Source organism: Meriones unguiculatus, chromosome 8 (genome assembly GCF_030254825.1).
Source record: "Meriones unguiculatus strain TT.TT164.6M chromosome 8, Bangor_MerUng_6.1, whole genome shotgun sequence".
Lineage (NCBI taxonomy): Eukaryota > Metazoa > Chordata > Mammalia > Rodentia > Muridae > Meriones > Meriones unguiculatus.
Window position 1 is genome coordinate 68,821,885 of NC_083356.1, and position 18,429 is coordinate 68,840,313.

General features: G+C 48.3%; 1 protein-coding gene across 2 annotated transcripts in view; it reads right to left on the reverse strand.

Annotated features, from left to right (window-relative positions):
- Positions 1 to 1,277: 1,277 nt before the first annotated feature.
- Positions 1,278 to 18,429, reverse strand: part of Qsox2 (quiescin sulfhydryl oxidase 2) — a 30,119-nt gene continuing 12,967 nt past the window's right edge. For both annotated transcript variants that reach the window (XM_021641098.2, XM_021641099.2), the window contains exons 4-12: positions 17,644 to 17,749; positions 17,339 to 17,429; positions 14,944 to 15,089; positions 13,501 to 13,635; positions 13,224 to 13,353; positions 10,561 to 10,683; positions 9,820 to 9,970; positions 5,937 to 6,125; positions 1,278 to 3,617 (exon numbers count right to left, since the gene is read on the reverse strand). In XM_021641098.2, the coding sequence (XP_021496773.1) occupies positions 3,070 to 3,617; positions 5,937 to 6,125; positions 9,820 to 9,970; positions 10,561 to 10,683; positions 13,224 to 13,353; positions 13,501 to 13,635; positions 14,944 to 15,089; positions 17,339 to 17,429; positions 17,644 to 17,749 (1,619 nt within the window). In that variant the 3' untranslated portion in view covers positions 1,278 to 3,069. The remainder of the gene's footprint in view (positions 3,618 to 5,936; positions 6,126 to 9,819; positions 9,971 to 10,560; positions 10,684 to 13,223; positions 13,354 to 13,500; positions 13,636 to 14,943; positions 15,090 to 17,338; positions 17,430 to 17,643; positions 17,750 to 18,429) is intronic.

Consider the following 18,429-nt stretch of genomic DNA (forward strand, 5'->3'; position numbering starts at 1 on the left):
ATCCTTTACGCTCCTCATTCTGCCCTTCTTAACATCGTCGCAGGCCAGCCCCAGACCTTCCTGGTCACTGTTGACCCTGTAGCTTCCTTGTCTCCCTGGACTGCTATCACCTCCCTGCCCCCCCTCCTACGCTACTCTCTCCTAGCCCACCGCTCTGGGGTTGCAATAGCTCCTACCTGGGGTCCTGCTGAAGGCACAGAGGGCAGCAGCTCCCGGGGCACCAAGCCGCTCTCCGTCGCAGTCAAGTTCCGCTTCTAGCAGCATGGCAGTCACTAACCCAGTGGTTCGTGCGGAGGGTTCCCTGGAGTGACGGACCTCTTCCAGGTCTTGGCCCACGCATTGGACCAGCGCTGTCCACGGTGCTGAAGAAGGCACTGGCATGCTGGGGCCCTTCACCAGCCTGCCCCGCCCCTCCTCTGTCCCCGCCCTTGGCCCCTTCCAGGCCCGGGCAGGCGGAGTCAGGCTGGCGTCACTCCAGGGCTGGGTTTGACTAGTCTTTTTGATGTGTGGTAGCCCTTTCTTAGGACCTCTGTTTACCTGACGCAGTAGCACAGCCGCTCCAACTTTCCCTGCCCTGGGCTCTGGGCCTTGGTTGGAGGTATTATGTTCGCAGCATGCGGGGTTGGGAGCCTCTGGGCCGTTAGCTTGGGACTCTGCCCTCCCCCTGGTGGAGGTCCAGCCACCACCTGCTGCAGACACAGGTCAGAGGCCTCAGACTGCAGCTGGTGGCCTCCAGGAACCACCTGCATCCAGTACTATACCCGCAAATTATAGTCTCTTCTCCAACTCCCACTTATGGAAGAGGGTCATGTGTGCAATCCCGCCAGCTCCTGTAAGGCTCTCTACACAGAAGCTGAGGGGTCCTGAGCAGAAGTTCCCGGGTCCTGCAGGGTGCTGCTCTACACACACTGCCCCAGGCTGGCAGAGCAGGGACATCGAGCAGATGGGAGGGAAATTTGGTGAGAGGTTTAGCAGCCTCTGGGTGGCCTGGCAGCCACAGCACCTCAGTGCGTTCAGAAAGTGCGAGGGTGCACTTGGACGGATCCCTGTACTTGTTAACAAAGGCGCAGGGTCCTGCAACTCTTCCCATAGACCATTTTCATGCTCCACTTTCTGCCTGACCTCTGCCTGTCTCCCCCAAAGCCACTAGTTTATCTTTATACTCCTAGAACTTCAGAGCTGGATCTGCAAACTAGAAGGGAGTGAAGGGTTTAGAGCATTCCCTGGATCTAGCGTTACACACAGCTGCTCACATTTCAAGAAAAACTGTAACAACATTATTGAATGTCCGATTTCTTTATTCTTACAATGTACACAATAGTTTACTTAAATACAAAATGTACCCTTTTTTAAGGTAAGAAATGTCATTGACATTTTTATGCCAACTGACTTTTTAATCAAAATCTTTGCATTAAAAATAAATAAACATTTAAATTACTGAATTTATTATATTCCCTAATTGAAATTCCCCATATAATACTTCAGACCTTTAGAACAGACCTTACACTTGGCCTAACAGTGGATCCCAGGCTGAGCAGGGTCTTGGAGGAACGCAAGCCTTTTCACTGCAGAATGGACAGTTCAAACAGGGATGTACATGACAAGCCTGTCCTCAGAAAGGGATGATCCGGGACTCCACAAAGGCAGCTGAAATAGGATCTGCCCAGAGAGGGCTTCTGCAAACATCAGCCATGTCAGTCACTGTGGGGTTCTGTGGCAGCCCTGGGGTCACAGTTAAGGAAGTGCCCTTCAGCAATGTTTCCCAGAGGCAGTTTAACTGTGAGCTCTAGCATTTCCCTTTGGAGCCGTGCTTAAATAGGCCCAATTTTCCAGCTGACAGACCGATAGTGTCTCAATACTCTAGAAACACTATCAGCAATAAGGACAAACTTTTTTTTTTTCTTCTTTTCTTTCTCTCTCTTTCTTTTTTAAGCACAAGACTCCAGGTTTCAAAGAAACCTCCTCCTGCCACAGGGAAGTGAAGCAGGAGGTTCAAGGGCCTGGACCCAAGCCATCTGCCCCAGCAGGGAGGCTTGACTCTCAGACCTGATCCTCCCATGTGATGGAAGGAGGTTAACAAAAGCCCAAGGAGACAGCTGTCCATTTTCTTAAGTGGCAGCAGGGACACTGATAATACAGGGTCTTAAATGATACCCATGTGATCAACTGTCATTGGGAAGGACACAAATATACAGAACATACAAAGTGAATGTATATTTAACTAACCTAGTCATACCCATGTGAGTACAGAGGCGTACACACAGACACAGACATGCTTGCTTTATGCAAATAAAAAGAAACTCCTGAGGGTCTCAGCAGGAATGTCTCCAGAAATGTAGACTTAGTCCATTTTTTTTACGTCTTTAGGCACAATTCTAGCATTCAGTGTTTTAGGATTTTACAAATAATGTTGGAAACTGCACGCCCCCAGCAGACCAGTGCTCACCGCTGTGCTGTAGGGCAGGACTTCACCACAGAGACCAGAACTGCACTACAGCACAAGAGGGGTGGCGTATCTCCTGTCACCACCGTGCCCTTTCCAAGGCCCACTCCACCCTGGGTTATTTCTTAAGACACAGGGAAGCTACAACACAACTCAGCGGCCTCTGGGTCCTGCACCTCTCTGCTCAACCTTGGAGCACCCTGAACTCCCTCGAAAGCACGTTTATGCAGGAACAGGTACAGAGCTCTCATCTGTGGCAGGGTGTGGGATATCTAGAGAGGCCTCTGCTTTGGCTGCTCATCACTGCCCCCAGAGTGGGAGTAGGGTGGGGAGGAAGAGCAAATGTAGATGTGAGGCTTCATGGAAGGAGCAGAAACATGGCCGGCTGTGTGATAAACCTGCTTCCTTTTGGCCTACAAGGGCAAATCGACATAAGTCTGACATGGGAAGGTGAGGACAAGGTGCCATCAAGGCAAAATGTTCCAGTAGAAAAAACAAAACAAAACATGTTCCTCCAGACACTATGCTGGGCACATTTCCAAAATCCCTGATCCCAACATTAAAGCTGCAGGTGTGCGGGTGGTTTCCAAGGCTTCCTCTGTGTAGACATGGCTGTTCCAAGTGCTCTACACAGCTGGGTGGTAGAGCCGAACTTTCCATCGCTTGGACCTCACTTTGAAGAAGAAGTACATAATCATCAGGAACAAAGAGGAGGCCACGTAGAGCACCACACAGAGGCTCATGTCCAGACTGGAAAAGCCAACCCCAAGAAAAGGCACAGCTACCTTGGCCTCCTCAAGTGCCTGGAGCCCATGGGGGCTCTGGAGTCTTAGGTCCAGCCTGTGGTGCAGGTTCTTGGAAAGGTCAGTTCTGGGCCCCAGCACATGGGGTGGGCGGAGACTCTCAGTGTCCTGCTGTCCCCAGGACTTCCCTGAGGGGTTAAGAGCTTTGCCTTCTTCCTGCTCCCTGCCCAGCACTCCCCAGTCCCCAGGACTGCCCTGGTCCACTGAGTATGTGTCCACCAGGTTGTCCCTGCTGTAATGCTGCTTCAGGAACACAAGCACTTGGTCCTCATTCCAGCTGTCCAGGCCTTTAATTTCCTCATGGCAGGCTGGGCAGAGATCTGGAGTGGGCCATGGAACCTTTGGAAACTTGGGATCCTCACTCAGATGGCCTAAAAGGGAGGCAAGGAGAGAAGCACAGAGAAACCTTTCAGCCACGGAATGCTAGTAGGCCTCACTCTACCCACCACCGTGTCCCTGCTTTCCCCTTCCCCACTTCCAGGTACCCAGTGCATACTGTCTTCTCTCTGGCAAGCCCTACACGGCATACAAATGAGGGATACTACATTTTGGGCTCTGCACCTTCCATGACAAACCCCCTCCCAGGCCCTCCATCTTGCATGGGTCCATGAAGTTATCACTTCTATAATTTTTTTTTTTTTTTTTTTTTTTGAGACAGACTTTCTTCATGTAACCCTGGCTGTCCTGGAACTTGCTCTCTAGATCAGGCTGGCCCTCAACGCGACAGATCTGCTTGCCTCTGCCTCACAATGCTAGGATTAAAGGCCTGTGGCACCATTGCCAGTCTGTACCCTCCTTAAAGTGTACTTGAGACCTAACACCTCACAAAGTCCTTGACCACTCTGGCTGCTAAAAACATCCCCTTTCGAGGTACTATCTGCTCATACACTTCTCCACACTCTAGACACCGTCCCTTGACCCCCAGACCTTGCAGATTCCTAAAGACCTTAGGAACACACCCCAGCAGGGGAAGTTATGTTTGGAAAACCAGAACACCCTGCAGTTCATGTGAACCTGGTTCCTGAGTGGAAACAGACCCACCTTGAGTCTCGACACCTCCTGGGTCATCCCCACGCTATACAGCCAGCTGTGTATCTTGATGACAAAAGGATGTGTCTGCACCCAGAGGCCCCATATTTGAGGGTTTACAAGTCTTCTGACCACCTACCCTTAGAAAGGCAGCCTTGTCACAACTCCCAGAACCACACACAAGGGGTTCCTGGTTCCAAATCTCCCTGCTAACCCAGGATTGCCTCGCCTTCAGAGTGTGTATAGAGTTAAGTGAAGGCAGGACCATTTTTAAATTTTATTTTATAAGTTACTAGACACAGGGTGGGGACATAAGGCCAAGGCCAGCCAGCACTCCCTGGAAGGAGTCAGCTGGTGAGAGACTAGAAAGAACTGTGAGATACACACCAACCATCTTCTAAGCAGTGGAAAGCACAGGCTGGCACCGGGCAGGTGATTCAGGTCTGACAAAGAGGGAGACCTAATCCCTAGGTTGGTGGTGGACTGGTGAGCAGGTGAGGAATCTTAGGAGCAACATCACACCATGCAGCCCCTTCCTGCTGTGGCCTAATGATGTGAGTGCTTGCAACTGGGGACAAATGACAGGGCTCCTGGACTGGGCAAGCCCAGCTGGTGCCTTGTTCTGGCTGCCTCAGAGCCAGGCGCCTGGGGTGTGGGGAGGAGGAGAGGTGGGAGGGAAATAGAGAAGGTATTAGGGAGAAATCCCTGTATAAGGGCCACTACAGCAGCGCCTTGAGACAAAGCAAATCCACCATACGAAAGGCACCGTCTGCTCTTAGTGCCAAGAAAAACCAATTTTCTTTAGTGCTTTAGTTGTAATATGTTTTATAATACAGCGGATTAAACAAAAACCAAGAGTTTAGTGACATTTTCCATTTATCTCTGTTAAATTCATTTCTCAGTAGAATTATTCTTAAGCCTAATTTTAATCTTCCATTGATTTTGGAATAGTGGGAATTACTTAACTCTGACGGACTACATGTGCCCTCTTTTTTTTTTAAACAAAATCACTTGTGAGGTTTGCTCAGCAATCTGAGATTTGTGTGTATGTACACGTGTGTGCGCATGCTGGCAGAGGGCGGAGGTGGACACTGAGGATCTTCAACTACGCTCTGAGGCTCTTACTTTCGGAGACAGGGTCTTTCAGAGAACCTGGAGTTTGCAGACTGGAGTGGGCTGGAGTGGCCAGCAGGATCCAGGAGCTATCTCCACCTCTCCAGCACCAGAATTATAGGTATGTGCTGTTGCACCCAGATTTTTTTTTTTTAAGAGATCAACTCAGATCCTCATGCTTACATGGCAAGAATTTTACAAATTGAATTAAATCTATAGCCCTGAGAACAGATTTTAAAGACAATAAAAATTTAGCAAAATTTCTATAGATTTTTTTTTTCAGAGTTCAGAAATACTTATGGTAAAGTTGGGGGGAGGTTCCGGAGGGGGATTTGGGAGAAGAGCTCCATTAGTGTCCACAAGGGCCTGGAGCCCCAAAGCTAATGGGTCACAGGGGTCTGAGACACCCAGAGCAAGCAGTGCTTGGGAACTAACTGTCCCCAAACACACTGACTAGGGCCCCCTAGTGGCCCTGAAGTGGGTGAGCCCTCTACACCTAGGCTCAGGGTTGTGGCTGACAGGGGGCCTCAGGGCGCGCAGCTTCTCACCCGCCAGGCGGCTGTTCACCGTGTTGTGCCTCCTCCAAAGCCAGAGAACAGCTTGGTCTGGAGTTTTCACAGAATCCAGGGACTCTTTAGCCATTTCCTCAAAATGTTCACCACATTCTTTACATCCGAAGAATGTGTGAATGTATCTCCTTATGGTCTGCAACACAGCCTGGGGATCATCTTCAAAACCTGCAGAAGAAGGCCATCAGTGCTGTAAGCCTGCGATCACCAAACCCTGGAACTGTCAAATGGCTCAAACAGGAAGACTCAGATAGTCCAACAGCATGGAGTGGCTCCAAGAGTCCTTACAGAGAAGAACCCATGGGATGGGTGCGCCAGTGTGGCAGCATGACTGGAAGCGATGAAGGCTGCTCCCACTGCACGAGGACAGTGGCGGTCACACTAGGAACACATCATTACTCTGGGTATTCGGAAGGTTGAGTGCTAGTACCAAGAGGAACAAGCTCCAATAACTGAGATGCCTCGATCCCCATAAGTCTTAAATGGAATGTGCTAACATTCTTCAACCATGCTCCTGGCTGTCTGTCCTTGACCTCATGACCCAAAATACAAGCTAAACCAATGAGTATGTTTTCCTTAGGACCTGCCAGTCTGCCAGCTGTGTGTACTTCCTGCTTTGTAACCCCTCAAAGTGCTACTTGTGAAGGTGAGACTCTCACTCTGAGCCCAGGCCGTCCTGCTTCAGAGTCCACAGAACCAGGTCCAAGAGCAAATATAGCCGTGTACAATCTTCCCTGAGCAGATGGGCAGCAGCGGTTACCACCTGGCCAGCTGCCAGGGCTCTCTCTTGGAGGATGGACAGGGAGGCAGGCTGGCAAGGGCTTTTCTCTTTCAAAAGGACTGAGCCTCTCCAAATGGTGACACTTTTATTCTTTTGTTTATTTTAATTTTTAGAATCAGGGTCTTGCTATGTCATCCTGGCTGGACTAGAACTTGCAATAGAGCTCAGGCTGGCCTTGAATTCAAGGCTATCCTCCTGCTTCAGCCTCCTGAATATTAGAATTATAAAATTATAAAACGATCACATCTAACTGGTGGTGTTTTGATTGTTTGGTTGGTTTTTCAAGACAAGGTTTCTCTGTGTAGCCCTGGCTATTCTGGAACTTGACCTGTAAACCAGGTTGGCCTTGAACTCAGAGATCCACTTCCTGAGCATTGGAATTAAAGGCATGCGCTGGTGTAGTTATTTATGTATTTATTTTTTCAAGACAGGGTTTCTCTGCGTATCCTTGGCTGTCCTGCACTCACTCTGTAGACCATGCCTTGATCAAACTCACAGCGATCCATCTGCCTCTGCCTCCATGGGACTAGGGGTGTGCACTACCACACCTGGCTGGTGGTGGTTTTAAAATCCATCTAGGGCATGGTTCATAGCATAACAGAGGCTTACAGGATGGAAGCAACAGACATGAAGGGTACACAGCATTTTCAGAAGCAATTCATCCCACAGGCAGAAGCACACCCAGAGACAAGTAACCAACCACAAAGGGCGGGCTGTATCCCAACACAGGTAAGCATACAAGTAAGGGACCAGCACCACAGACAGGCAGCAAAGTGACTAAGGAGAAAATGTGTTCCCACTAAGGAGGCAATCTTTCTGTCCACAGCAGCCTGCAGGGGTGTCTGCTTCTCAGTACACCCTCAGCCAGGGGTCTTGTCAACCAAAACTCGTGGACATGAGGAGTTACACTAGTACCTTTATATCTGGGAGGTAGAAATCAGCACACCACTGTTCCTGCTGGCATTGAGTATGCCCACGGGTAGCTGGGCAATGCCTGGTGTGTGAGACACTGTTGCTGGTCTTGTGACTGGCCTGCCAGGCCTCCTCTCCCTACTAGATCTTCAAACATCTGCCTCACATCACAGTAATCCCTCTTCTTGCTCACCAAACCACTGCTCGCTCCAGCCCTAATCTTTAAAGTGGACAAGAACCATAAACCGCTACCTGGGGGAGGGTTAGACCATGCAGTGGGCACTTTAGTAGACGGGTTTAAATCAGCAGCGAGAAAAGAAAACCTCAAAGACTTAATCCTGCCCCTCGCTTGACCCAATTCCATTGGCAGGAGACTACTTTTCTCAGGGCTGCATCAGACAGTGTTCACAAGCAGGAGAGTGCTGCAGCTGCCTGTCTGAATGTGGTCTGTCACACAGACATCAAGTGTGTCTTAGGGCCTCCGACTCTGGCTGTCCCAAACTTTAAGTATTCCTTCTTGAGCAAACATCAGCAGTGTGCTGAGGAGCTAGCACAGCAGGCGCATGGTGGGCCAGCACTCACTTCCTTTCTCCACATAGACAAGAGAGCCCTGGAAGCAGCCTGTTTTAGGAGTCCTGACGCATTAAATCACATAGTGCTATGGGTCTGACCTCAGCATCTGGACTGTTTCTGGGGTTTCTCTCTGGTATGTGCTCCTCTTTCTTCTGATTTCCATGGGAATATGATGTTAAGAATGACCAAATCTCTCCCATCCTGGACATACCAGTTTGCAAAGTGATTTGGGTGCTTCTATGAAGAAGAGGGTCTACTTCTCTCGCTCTGAGTTCAGTCTGGACAAACAGGATATGGCTGAATGATAACCTGCCAAAGCCTTCAAGTTCTTCCTGATCTTGGTGTCACCTGGTAGGAAGCTGAGGCTGGTTTGCAGAAATGAGTCAATCCAAGCCCCCACCCCTGGATGGCCAGCTACCAACAGACACCTCCACAAACAATAGAAGGGATAGAAGAATCATGCAGCCTAGCCAGACCCATCCAAACCTGAGCAGGCAAAGTGGTGGGTATTTGACGACACACATAGAAGAATTTTATGATGCTCCTGGAAGGCATAACGGGTCGTGTGGACTCCACTATGACTTGGTATCAATGTGAGTGGACAGACTAAAGCATAAGAGCGGAAAGACAAACACTTGCTCTACTGCTCCAGGGGACATGGCCATATTCAAAGTGGATAAAAATTTCAATACAGGCCTTGTAGAGAAGAGCAGGTGGAATTCTCGTTTGCTATTTGGTAACTACTGACAGTTATCAGTCTCTATCCTCAGGTTTTGTAATTTTAAACTCCATGTGATAAGCAGCCTTTGCGACTGTCCCTGGTCCCTGCCTCTAAAACTTACAACTCATGGGTGCTTCTTCCCTTGGGAGCAGAGTGGGCCCAGTGAGACCAAGATGACAGAAGTGATGAGTGTTGCTCTTCTGCTGGCTTCCTCCTATTAAGCCAGCTACCAAGATGTAAGTGAACCTCAGAGAAATGGATGAAGAGCCTCTAGCCTTTAGCCAGGACCCAGCAGGGACCTGAGGGCCTCAGGGGAACAGCCAGTGGGCACTGAGAAAGCTTAGAAGTGGGTCTATCCCAAGATGAACTAGTCTCATTATCTTGAAGCTGAGGACCCAGATTATGCCACACTCAGATTCCTGATCCATGGAAACTAATATTATGAAAGTCAGGTGTCTTAAGCTGCTAAATTTGAGGCTCAACTGTTCCAGAACAAATGATAAATAATATACCTCACTAAACAGGGTTCACTTGCCTTATTTTCTTGAATCAACCAAGTTGAGTTTACATTGCAAAGATTCCTGGCTGGTCTGTCTTCCTTGTGATTTTTTCCTCCCAGTAAGGCTGCTGTGGCAAAGGGTATGGAACTCTCCCCCCTGCCTTTCATGAACAGGCAGGCTGTGCTTCTGGTGTTTGTATTCTGAGATGCTCACCTCTAGACTTAGCATGTCCCCTGCTCTGACATCTGATGACTGGCACCTCATAGACAGCCAGGCAAACTCTTGTAGGTACTTATGGTAGCACATGCCATGCACTCAAACTAAATAGTGAATGCAAAAGGCCACTAGTGTCAGCTCGGTTAGGCAGATGGTTACCTGTGCCAACCAGCGCTTCTGGATGGGTGGAGGCCTGAACCGTCAAAGTGTGAAACAGTTTCCAGAGGGAGCATGGGTAGCCCCGCAACTCCAATCGGCTTCCTTGACATCCCACCCACTTTATGTGGCTGGTAAGAAAGATTCCAGAAATCTGAGGGGAAAACATCCACAAAGAATACAAGACAAGTGTTAAAATTAACACTAGCTGCAGGATGCCTCTGGCCTTGGTTGGGGAGATGGTATGCATCAAAGCTTCTCACTGCATGCTTATAATCTCAGTACTTGGATTGAGGCTACATAAGAGACACTATCTCAACAAACAAAAAATCAAACAATTGTGTAAAAACCACAAGCCCTGGGTACTGTGCCGTCTTGAGGGCAGCTCTCACAGTGTATTTTTAGTGAGCTGTCCTTAAACTGAAGCCTTTAGTGAAACTTAGCAGCATCACTGATGTAGGGAAGTGTGCATGAAGTCATCACAGAAACAAGAACAGTAAAAATTGTGAAGCTTCTCTATCCAGGGACATGGGCTTCTTCACACAGGGATGTAGGGTTTTTCTACACGGGAAGAGGGTATTTCTCTGAGCAGGAAGATGGCGCCTGTGCTATGGGTACCAAGTACTAACAGCACCATAGGTGAGTAGATTTATTCTTTCTTCCTGCAGACTCTGAGTCCTGGGCATGCTAGATGAAGGCAAAAAAGCAGTGTGTACATGAGACATGGCCAGGGCTGGGACTCACCCGCATTTTGTTGTTGACTAGGTCTAGGATGGCATTGTATGGAATTTTGTCCAGGGGAAGGTTGGCCAGCCACTCTTGCAGTGTCTCCAACAGCTTCTTGACTGGTGGCCGGCCGGGAAACAGCTAAGAAAGAAGCACCCATAAGATGTTGAGAAAAATTCCCACTTCCTCCCAAGGTCTGAAAACAGTATGGAAAGCTGTGACCCTGTGGCAAAGTCCACAAAGCAGGGTCAAAGCCCCATACCAACACATGCCCTGCCTCAGGCAGTCCTTTAAGGAAATGCCTAGAACTCCGGGTACACTTCAAGAACTAGGGGGTTACCAAATGGTAATTTCACGATGTCAGACAGGGAGACTACTGGGTATGGCATATTACCAAGTTGTCAAGGGTTCAGTGGCCCTCCAGAAGATACTGCCTGCATACTTATCCTTTCTTTCTGTGATTCTTCAATTCCAACAGCCTCTTTTATCGTCTCTAACCAGCTGCCCTACAAGGTATGTGGGAACACGGACTTACCACAGGCAGCGATGACATGTGGACTAATGGCTGACTCACAACACAGGGGCCTGGAGAGCAAGCACCTAAGAGAACCCTGGTGGGTTTGTTCTTCAAGGATAGTAGATTGTTCTCTCTCTCTCTCTCTCTCTCTGTATGTCTCTTTCTTTCTTGGTTTTCCAAGACAGAGTTTCTCTGTAGCCCTGGATGTCCTGGAACTCCCTCTGTAGACCAGGCTGGCCTTGAATGCAGAGATCTGCCTCTCTCTGCCTCTTGAGTTTGGGATTAGAGGTGTGCACCACCACCACCTGGCAAATATTGTTCTCTTATTACATGTGCAGAAATAAAGGTTGCTTTAGCTTATGCATTGCTTCAAAGTACCTACATCAGTTAGTTAATCAGCATTAAATTTATTCTTAGATGCTTAAGTAAATTTACAACAGTAACTTTTTTGTTGTGATTTAAGGAACTGTTACTGTCATATGACACATCCTCACACATCAGAGCTAACTGAAAGAAGGGCAGGAAGGTAATTTGTAGAGTCAAACCCATCCCCATTGTGAGGAAGTCAATTCCTATAAGCCAACAGTTAACTATGTGCCTGGAGTGAGTATGCTGGCTGGGAACCATTCTAGGGCAGCAGTGTCTAGTGAGACATACAGTTAGTTAGCCTAGCTCAACATTTTTGTTTTTGAGACATGGTTTCTTTACGTAGCTCTGGCTGAAGCTGAACTGGAACTCAATATGAAGACTAGACTGTTCTTAATACTCACAGAGATCCATCTGCCTGGACTCTTTTTTTTTTTTTAATTTAATTTTTTTAGTTTTTATTTTGTGTGTTTTAGTGTGGAGGTATCAGATCCCTTGAAATTGGCATTACAGACAGTTGTGAACTGCCATGTGGGTACTGGGAATTGAACCTGGATCCTTTGGAAGAACAGACAGCGCTCTTAACCACTGAGCCATCTCTCTAGCCCCCCTGTCTGGACTCTTAAAAGAACATCCAGAGCCATCTCAACCCTGAGCAGCACAGTGGACTAAAAACTTATGTAGCTCTTTTCATTGAAATATCTGACCTTGAAACATAAATCCTATTTTCTTGTTTTTCTAAAGTTATACTATAAATGCAAATACTTACAACTGAACTAGCTAGACAAAGGTGGTCCTATCAAGGGACCTTACATCTTGTGAAAGAAGGTCTATAAAATACCTGCTCCATAGTCAGTACAAGATAAAGTGGGTCTAACACTGTCCTTGTGGCCAATAGTGGTGGTGGTGGGGCATTCAAAAAGCCAGAAAGCAGCAGAAACATTGCCAGACCAGACAGGATTGTTACAACCAATAAGAGGGCTCAGGCTCATTCCCAAAGGGCAGGGCAATCCACCCACCTAAGCTCTGGGCACCAGAGATGAATAGTTGGAAGGAAACTAAGCCTTTTCACTCTCACGCCAGCTATCAGAATATGAGCCTGTATCACACATCACCAAGATGGAGGTGGTCCCAGCCCATCTAAAAGGTCTTCTGAGAATGTCAAGCATACTACCCTGTCTTCTGCCTGTCCTTCCCACCTGAAGCTGCCAGCTCAGGGCTTCTCTTCCAGTCCCAGGGCAGCCCACCATCAGGACCAGAATATCCATGGAGCATACACCTGCCACACCTAGCAGCCTTTCTGCATTAGCTTCGTTAGGTAGCCCTTCATTTACCCCTTAGCCTTGCTCAGCATTTCTACATTGATCCCTTACATGGCTTCTGGGAGACTATGGCTATGCTGGCCAGCCTTTTCCCACCTGACTGTGATATGGCAGGGCCTAGGCTGTGTTGTTATGATTTTCCCTTTCCCTGGACACCTAACTCTCCTAGGACCCCATTCTGAAGCTCCCTAGGAGCAAGTCCCCACCTCTGGTATCTATACAACCCCACCCATTCTTCATGCCTCATCTACTGGTTCCCTCAGCCTCCTGAACTGCCCTAAGCTAAGTTGGGGAGTCAGAACTCAATGTGCTTCTTTCCTGTTCTCAGTCTCTTTTGCCCTCCCCCCTCCAACAGGCAAACACCAGTCAGTCAATACCAGGGGGGCTGGGCTGGCCAGTCACCCACATCAGCAGACAGATGACCCAAGCCCATACTAAATGGGTCCTAGTACCAGTCTGAGCAGAACCACCCGCACCTTGGCAATGACAGTCACGAAGTCCCTAAATGTCTTTAACTGAGCTCCAGCCAGGGACCTGTGCGCAGCCAGCTCCACTCTCAGCAGGTAGTGAAGTCCCGACTCCAGGTCTGCAGTGTACAGCTTGGCCCTGAGAGGAGCAGTGGAGAGTTAGGAAGGACACTTCTTGCCTTCCTGCAGGAGGCCCCTCATTTCTGCCAAGCCCCCAGGTGGGAGGTAGACCAAGGGATCTGCCTCAGAGGGTAGTCTCTGCTCACCCAGTCCCACTCATACTTGCCTGTCAAATTCTTTCCAAATCATAAGCTCTGAATTTTCTTCTCTGTTGGGCTTTTCAGGGAAGGAAAGTGACTTTTTCCTCACATCCGGTAAGGATTTTAAATAAGATGAGAAAAACGAGCGTAGAGGCTTTGCACTATGAAAGGAAGGAGGGGAGGGATGCTTTTATGACTGTCCGAGATCATGCAGCTTCTCCAGGCCATGGCTTGGAGGAGAGCTGTTCAACCATTCCCCCTGTGCATATACTTTCATAGGTGGTGAAAGGCGTGCACCTCATCTGGGCCTCAGGAGCTACCCCCCATCTGAGATGACAGAACACCAAGTCCAGAGAATCACTGACTAATAGCTCAGTGAACACCAGAGCTCATCCATACTTGCTGGGACCTTAAGATGTTTGTAAAGCTGTTTGAACATCTACCAAAATCAGTTTCATCCCAGCTATGATTTCACTGTATCAGAGGGCCTTCATGACATGCTTGCTCTGTCAGCTGAACGGTATCTGGAGGCCAGGCCTGGGGTCGGCCCCTTCTAAGCTCTCTGATGTTCAGGAGCCATCAGTGCACCCAGAGCTCAGTGTCATTTCTACAGAGAACACAGTAGTGTTACTATAAAGTATTAACACGGCTTTGTGTTAGAGGTTGCATGTGATACTCTTGGTTCTATGTGTACATACACACATCTTCAGAACATAATGGCAGTTACTGGGGTAGAGCAGCCTCCCAGATGTTCAGGGACCACCCCCCAAAACTCCATGACCTTGGGTGCCCTGGGTTTCTGTTTTTTCTATTTATTTTTGAGAGAGGGTCTCATGTAGTCCCTATGTAACCAAGGATGACCTTGAACTTCTGATCCTCTTGTCTCACCTTCCAAATGCTGGGATTACAGGTATAAGCCATCGTGCCTACTTATGCAGTGATGGGATCAAACCTAGGCTTCCTGAATGCTAACCAAGTGCTTTGCCAGCTGACCTTCATACAGCTAAAGAGCCATGCAATGTAGCTCTGACTCTGGGAAGGCTTTCCTGCAACCTCAGAATTTTTAACTTTCACACCTATTTTGCTTTCTGAAGCTTTATTCAAGGTCACTTTATTGACCTGTTGCCTGGTGCCCACCCCAGCCTCTCACTCAAGACGGAGTTTGCTGGCCACAACAGATACAACCAAAAGCCCAGACCTAGCATAGGAGGGGTCAATGGATACCTGTTGCTCTTGGAGTTTGCTCAGAAACTCATAGAAACAACCAGAGGCAACAACCACTCGAGATCCTGGAGCCTGAAACATGGGTACAGCAGGTCAAGGAAGATGGCCAGACATAGGGTTTCCTTGCACCTTGGTCAGCTGGAGGCTGTCAGATAGACTCCAAGACCTTGTCAGCATGCCAGTGCAGTACGAGTCTCCACAGACCTACTGAATGCTCTGCATTCATTATACAAACTAGCACTCACATGTTAACCAGTCCACGAGACCCATTTGGGTAAATCAAGTAACAGGAAGGAACTGAAGAAATGCCAAGTGTCTCCAGAAATGCTTTGTCCCCATCCAGTGCTCGGCTCACCATGATGTTGTCATATGGAATTAAATCCAAGATCACCTGCAGAACAAGAAGTCATGTTACAATCATAATTTTCTAGGAAAACATCTCAGAGGTGTAGACACACACTCCATAGGCCACCCTTCATCCAACAGATGCTGAACTTTTGAGGTAACAGTCCTGTCTACCTGCACCACACAACATGGAAAACCTTGTTCCACTTGCAAAGAGCTGGGTGGTGTGACATGCAGTGCTACACCAATTACACAAGGCTGAGGCATGGCACCACAGTCTGCCTGCATCCACCCCTCTGCAATCAAAGCAGCTGTGCACCGTAACTTTTACTATATCTGAAGCACTGTACCAAGGCACATGTCTACTCTCATTTAGCAATTTTCCAGAATAATCAAAAGAAACATTTGGTGTGTGTGTAAGTAGGTATGTATTTCATGTGTATGCAAGTGCATGTATGTGTGTATATGCAAGTGGAGATCATTACTCAGGTACCACCCACTTTGTTTTTGAGACAGGTTCTCTCAGCCCAGAGCTTGCCAAATAGGGCGGGTTGGTTGGCTAGCAAACCCCAGAGATGAGCCTGTTTCTGGCTACTCAACACTGGAATTATAAGTATACCTCTGAGGATGGAACTCAAGTCTCCATGCTTACAAGATAAGCATTTTTTGGGCTGAACCATAAAGTAACCCAACCCCCAAAGTGACTTTTGTTACTAAACTTTACCTTTCTGAACCAATTTTTCTGCTACAGAATCTGTAAGAATGAAGTAAGTACCTTCATCACTCATTAATTACAGCAGTTTTCCCAACACACTGGCTACTGTGTGCCTACATTCTGGCAACTCAGCATCATTCTAGCTCTGAGCCAGGAGGTTTGGGGTGGCTCCTCAAGTGACTGAAGGAGCTGCAGTTGGTCATAGTGACAGAAGGACCATGAGTACGGCATTTCTAAAAAACCCCTTCTAGCTTACCACATGGCAAGTGGTAAGTCTGTTATTCTCTGCTGATATTAGATGCCAACACAGCCAGCTACTTCTTGGGATGAGGAACACATTATATGTGAGGTAGATATACCCCAAGATCAAAGTGGTGATGGTGGTGGCAGTGCAGTGGCAGTGGTGATGGTGGTAAATGTCCTTCCATTTTGGTTTTTGTTGTTGTTGTTGTTGTTGTTATTTTTGAGACGCTTTGTAGCCTTCGATGGCCTAAAAATCATATATAGTCCAGGCTGATCTTAAACTCACAGAGATCTGCCTACTTCTGTCATTTGAGTGCTGGGATTAAAGGTGTGTGCCACCACACCTGGCCACAATGGTGTTTCTTGATCTTGACTCTTAGGGTACCCTTGGTCACAGGTCCAACCCAGAGGACCAGGCCTTATTGATTGCAAAGGCACTGATGTGCTGGTACTATGGGAAAGGGTGATTGGCAAGAAGATGGGTCTTCAGCCATCTTCTCAAGGAGGAGGCTCTGTTTTTGGCTTATAAGTGTATATGTGTGTGTATGAAGGAAAAGGGGCACAGCCTGGAAGCGCTGGCATGCAGCAGCTCTGGGCAATAGGGAAAGGAGTTGGACAGGAATGAGTTCTGGGCTCTGTTGTTCCTTAGTCCTTTGACTAGAAATCCTGCCAACCATGAAACAAAAATTAAAATGACTCATCAAACTTGGTGGGAGGGCAGTGAGGTCCTAGAGGGCAGCCAGGCTCATATGGTTGCCACACTGTTGCCTGTAGCCTGCCTCACATCCTCCAGAGCCTACCAAGGGCAGTGCTGTCTCCTCCTCCTTGAACTGCCCAGATAACCTTGAGAATAGCACTCAAGTGGCAGGAAGGAGGAGCCCAGAGGTCAATGCTGAATCTCTGTGGGCCAGGAGGCCTCCTTCCTGTCTTCTAGGGACCCTGGCATTAGCAACTAGGTCTCTGGTCCCCTGGTTTGATGCTTGGCCAAAGGTGAAGGTTTCTGACAACATCTCACAAATGAAGCAAGGTTCTACAGATTCCTGAATGTGATAACATAGCACATAGGGGATCTTTAATAGCACGTAATAATGGCCTTGGGCTGGACCCTATAAGGCGAATCTTGTCACTCTAGCATTTTTCTTCTATATATAGACCAAACACACACACACACACACACACACACACAGACACAGACACACACACAGACACACACACACACACACACACACACACAAGATCTCTATAACTAAGGGTCACTGGCTGTTGCTGTCAATGCACTAACCAGAGTCCACCCCAGCCACAACAGCTGTAGCCCCGGAGCACATGAGACACAGTACCTCTCGTCCAACGTAAGAACCATTGCTTTCAAACATAATAGCGTGGTACTGGCCACTGTGGCTGTCCATGAGGGAAAGGATGTCACTGGGCCTGTCAGGAGAAAGAAGAACCTTCAGTACTATCCACGATAATAGCAAGCTGTCACAGCATGCCAGCACCTCACTCACTATACACATTGTGAGATTTCCATGCCCAAACTGCACCATGCAACTTGGGAAGAAGGATGAACCAGGGCTTCCCACCTGCTGAGCACTACTACCAAGATGTTCTAGTCCTCATAGGCTACCTTTCAGTGGCTACTCACTGAATAGGGTCCAGGGGTGGGCATACAGGAGGCCGGGTGTCCTCCGTATGGTTCTGCAGGAAGTCGATCATTGTCTGCCTGACTGTCCGCAGCTCCCTGTCAGTTCCTACAAAAGCAAATCTGGGTCATGGCTGTGGCAGCAGGTGCCTGAACCTAAGCAGCCACCCCAAGCCCAGAGCCCAAGGTCAGGAAAGGCAGCAGCACCATTCACAGCACCCTAGGTACACTGCTGCTCACTGACAGGCTGTAGTAACAACAGACGCACGCGGTGGGAGACCACACAGCTGAGAGCAAGCAAGAGGCCACAGGACACAAGGCGAAGTGACAGATCTCACACACACGGTGGTGAGAGGGGCCAGGTGCACTGCCAACACATCTACTGCTAACACAGGCAAACGACTTCTGATGCCAGAAATGGCAGGTGTCTCCCAGGGGAACAGGCTCTGCAGCACTGCGCACCTGACCAGGCTCGCACATAAACGCCTATGAGCCATGCACTTGCCATGCATACACTCCACGAAATACTCCTTCAATAAAAGCTTGTTACTAATGAGGGTGAGAAAAGAACCTGTAGGTAACAGGGGAGAGGGGCTGGGAGGTACACAGTGAAAGTGACCAGAATGAAGGCTATACATGTATGAAATAGGCAAAGGACAAGCTTAATAAAAAATATAATAAAAATTTTACTACCACATTTCCCCAAAAGGGCAAAGCACAAAATAAAGAATTTTCTGTGGCTAGAGAGATGGCTCTATGGGTAAGAGCATCTACCGCTCTTCCAGAGGA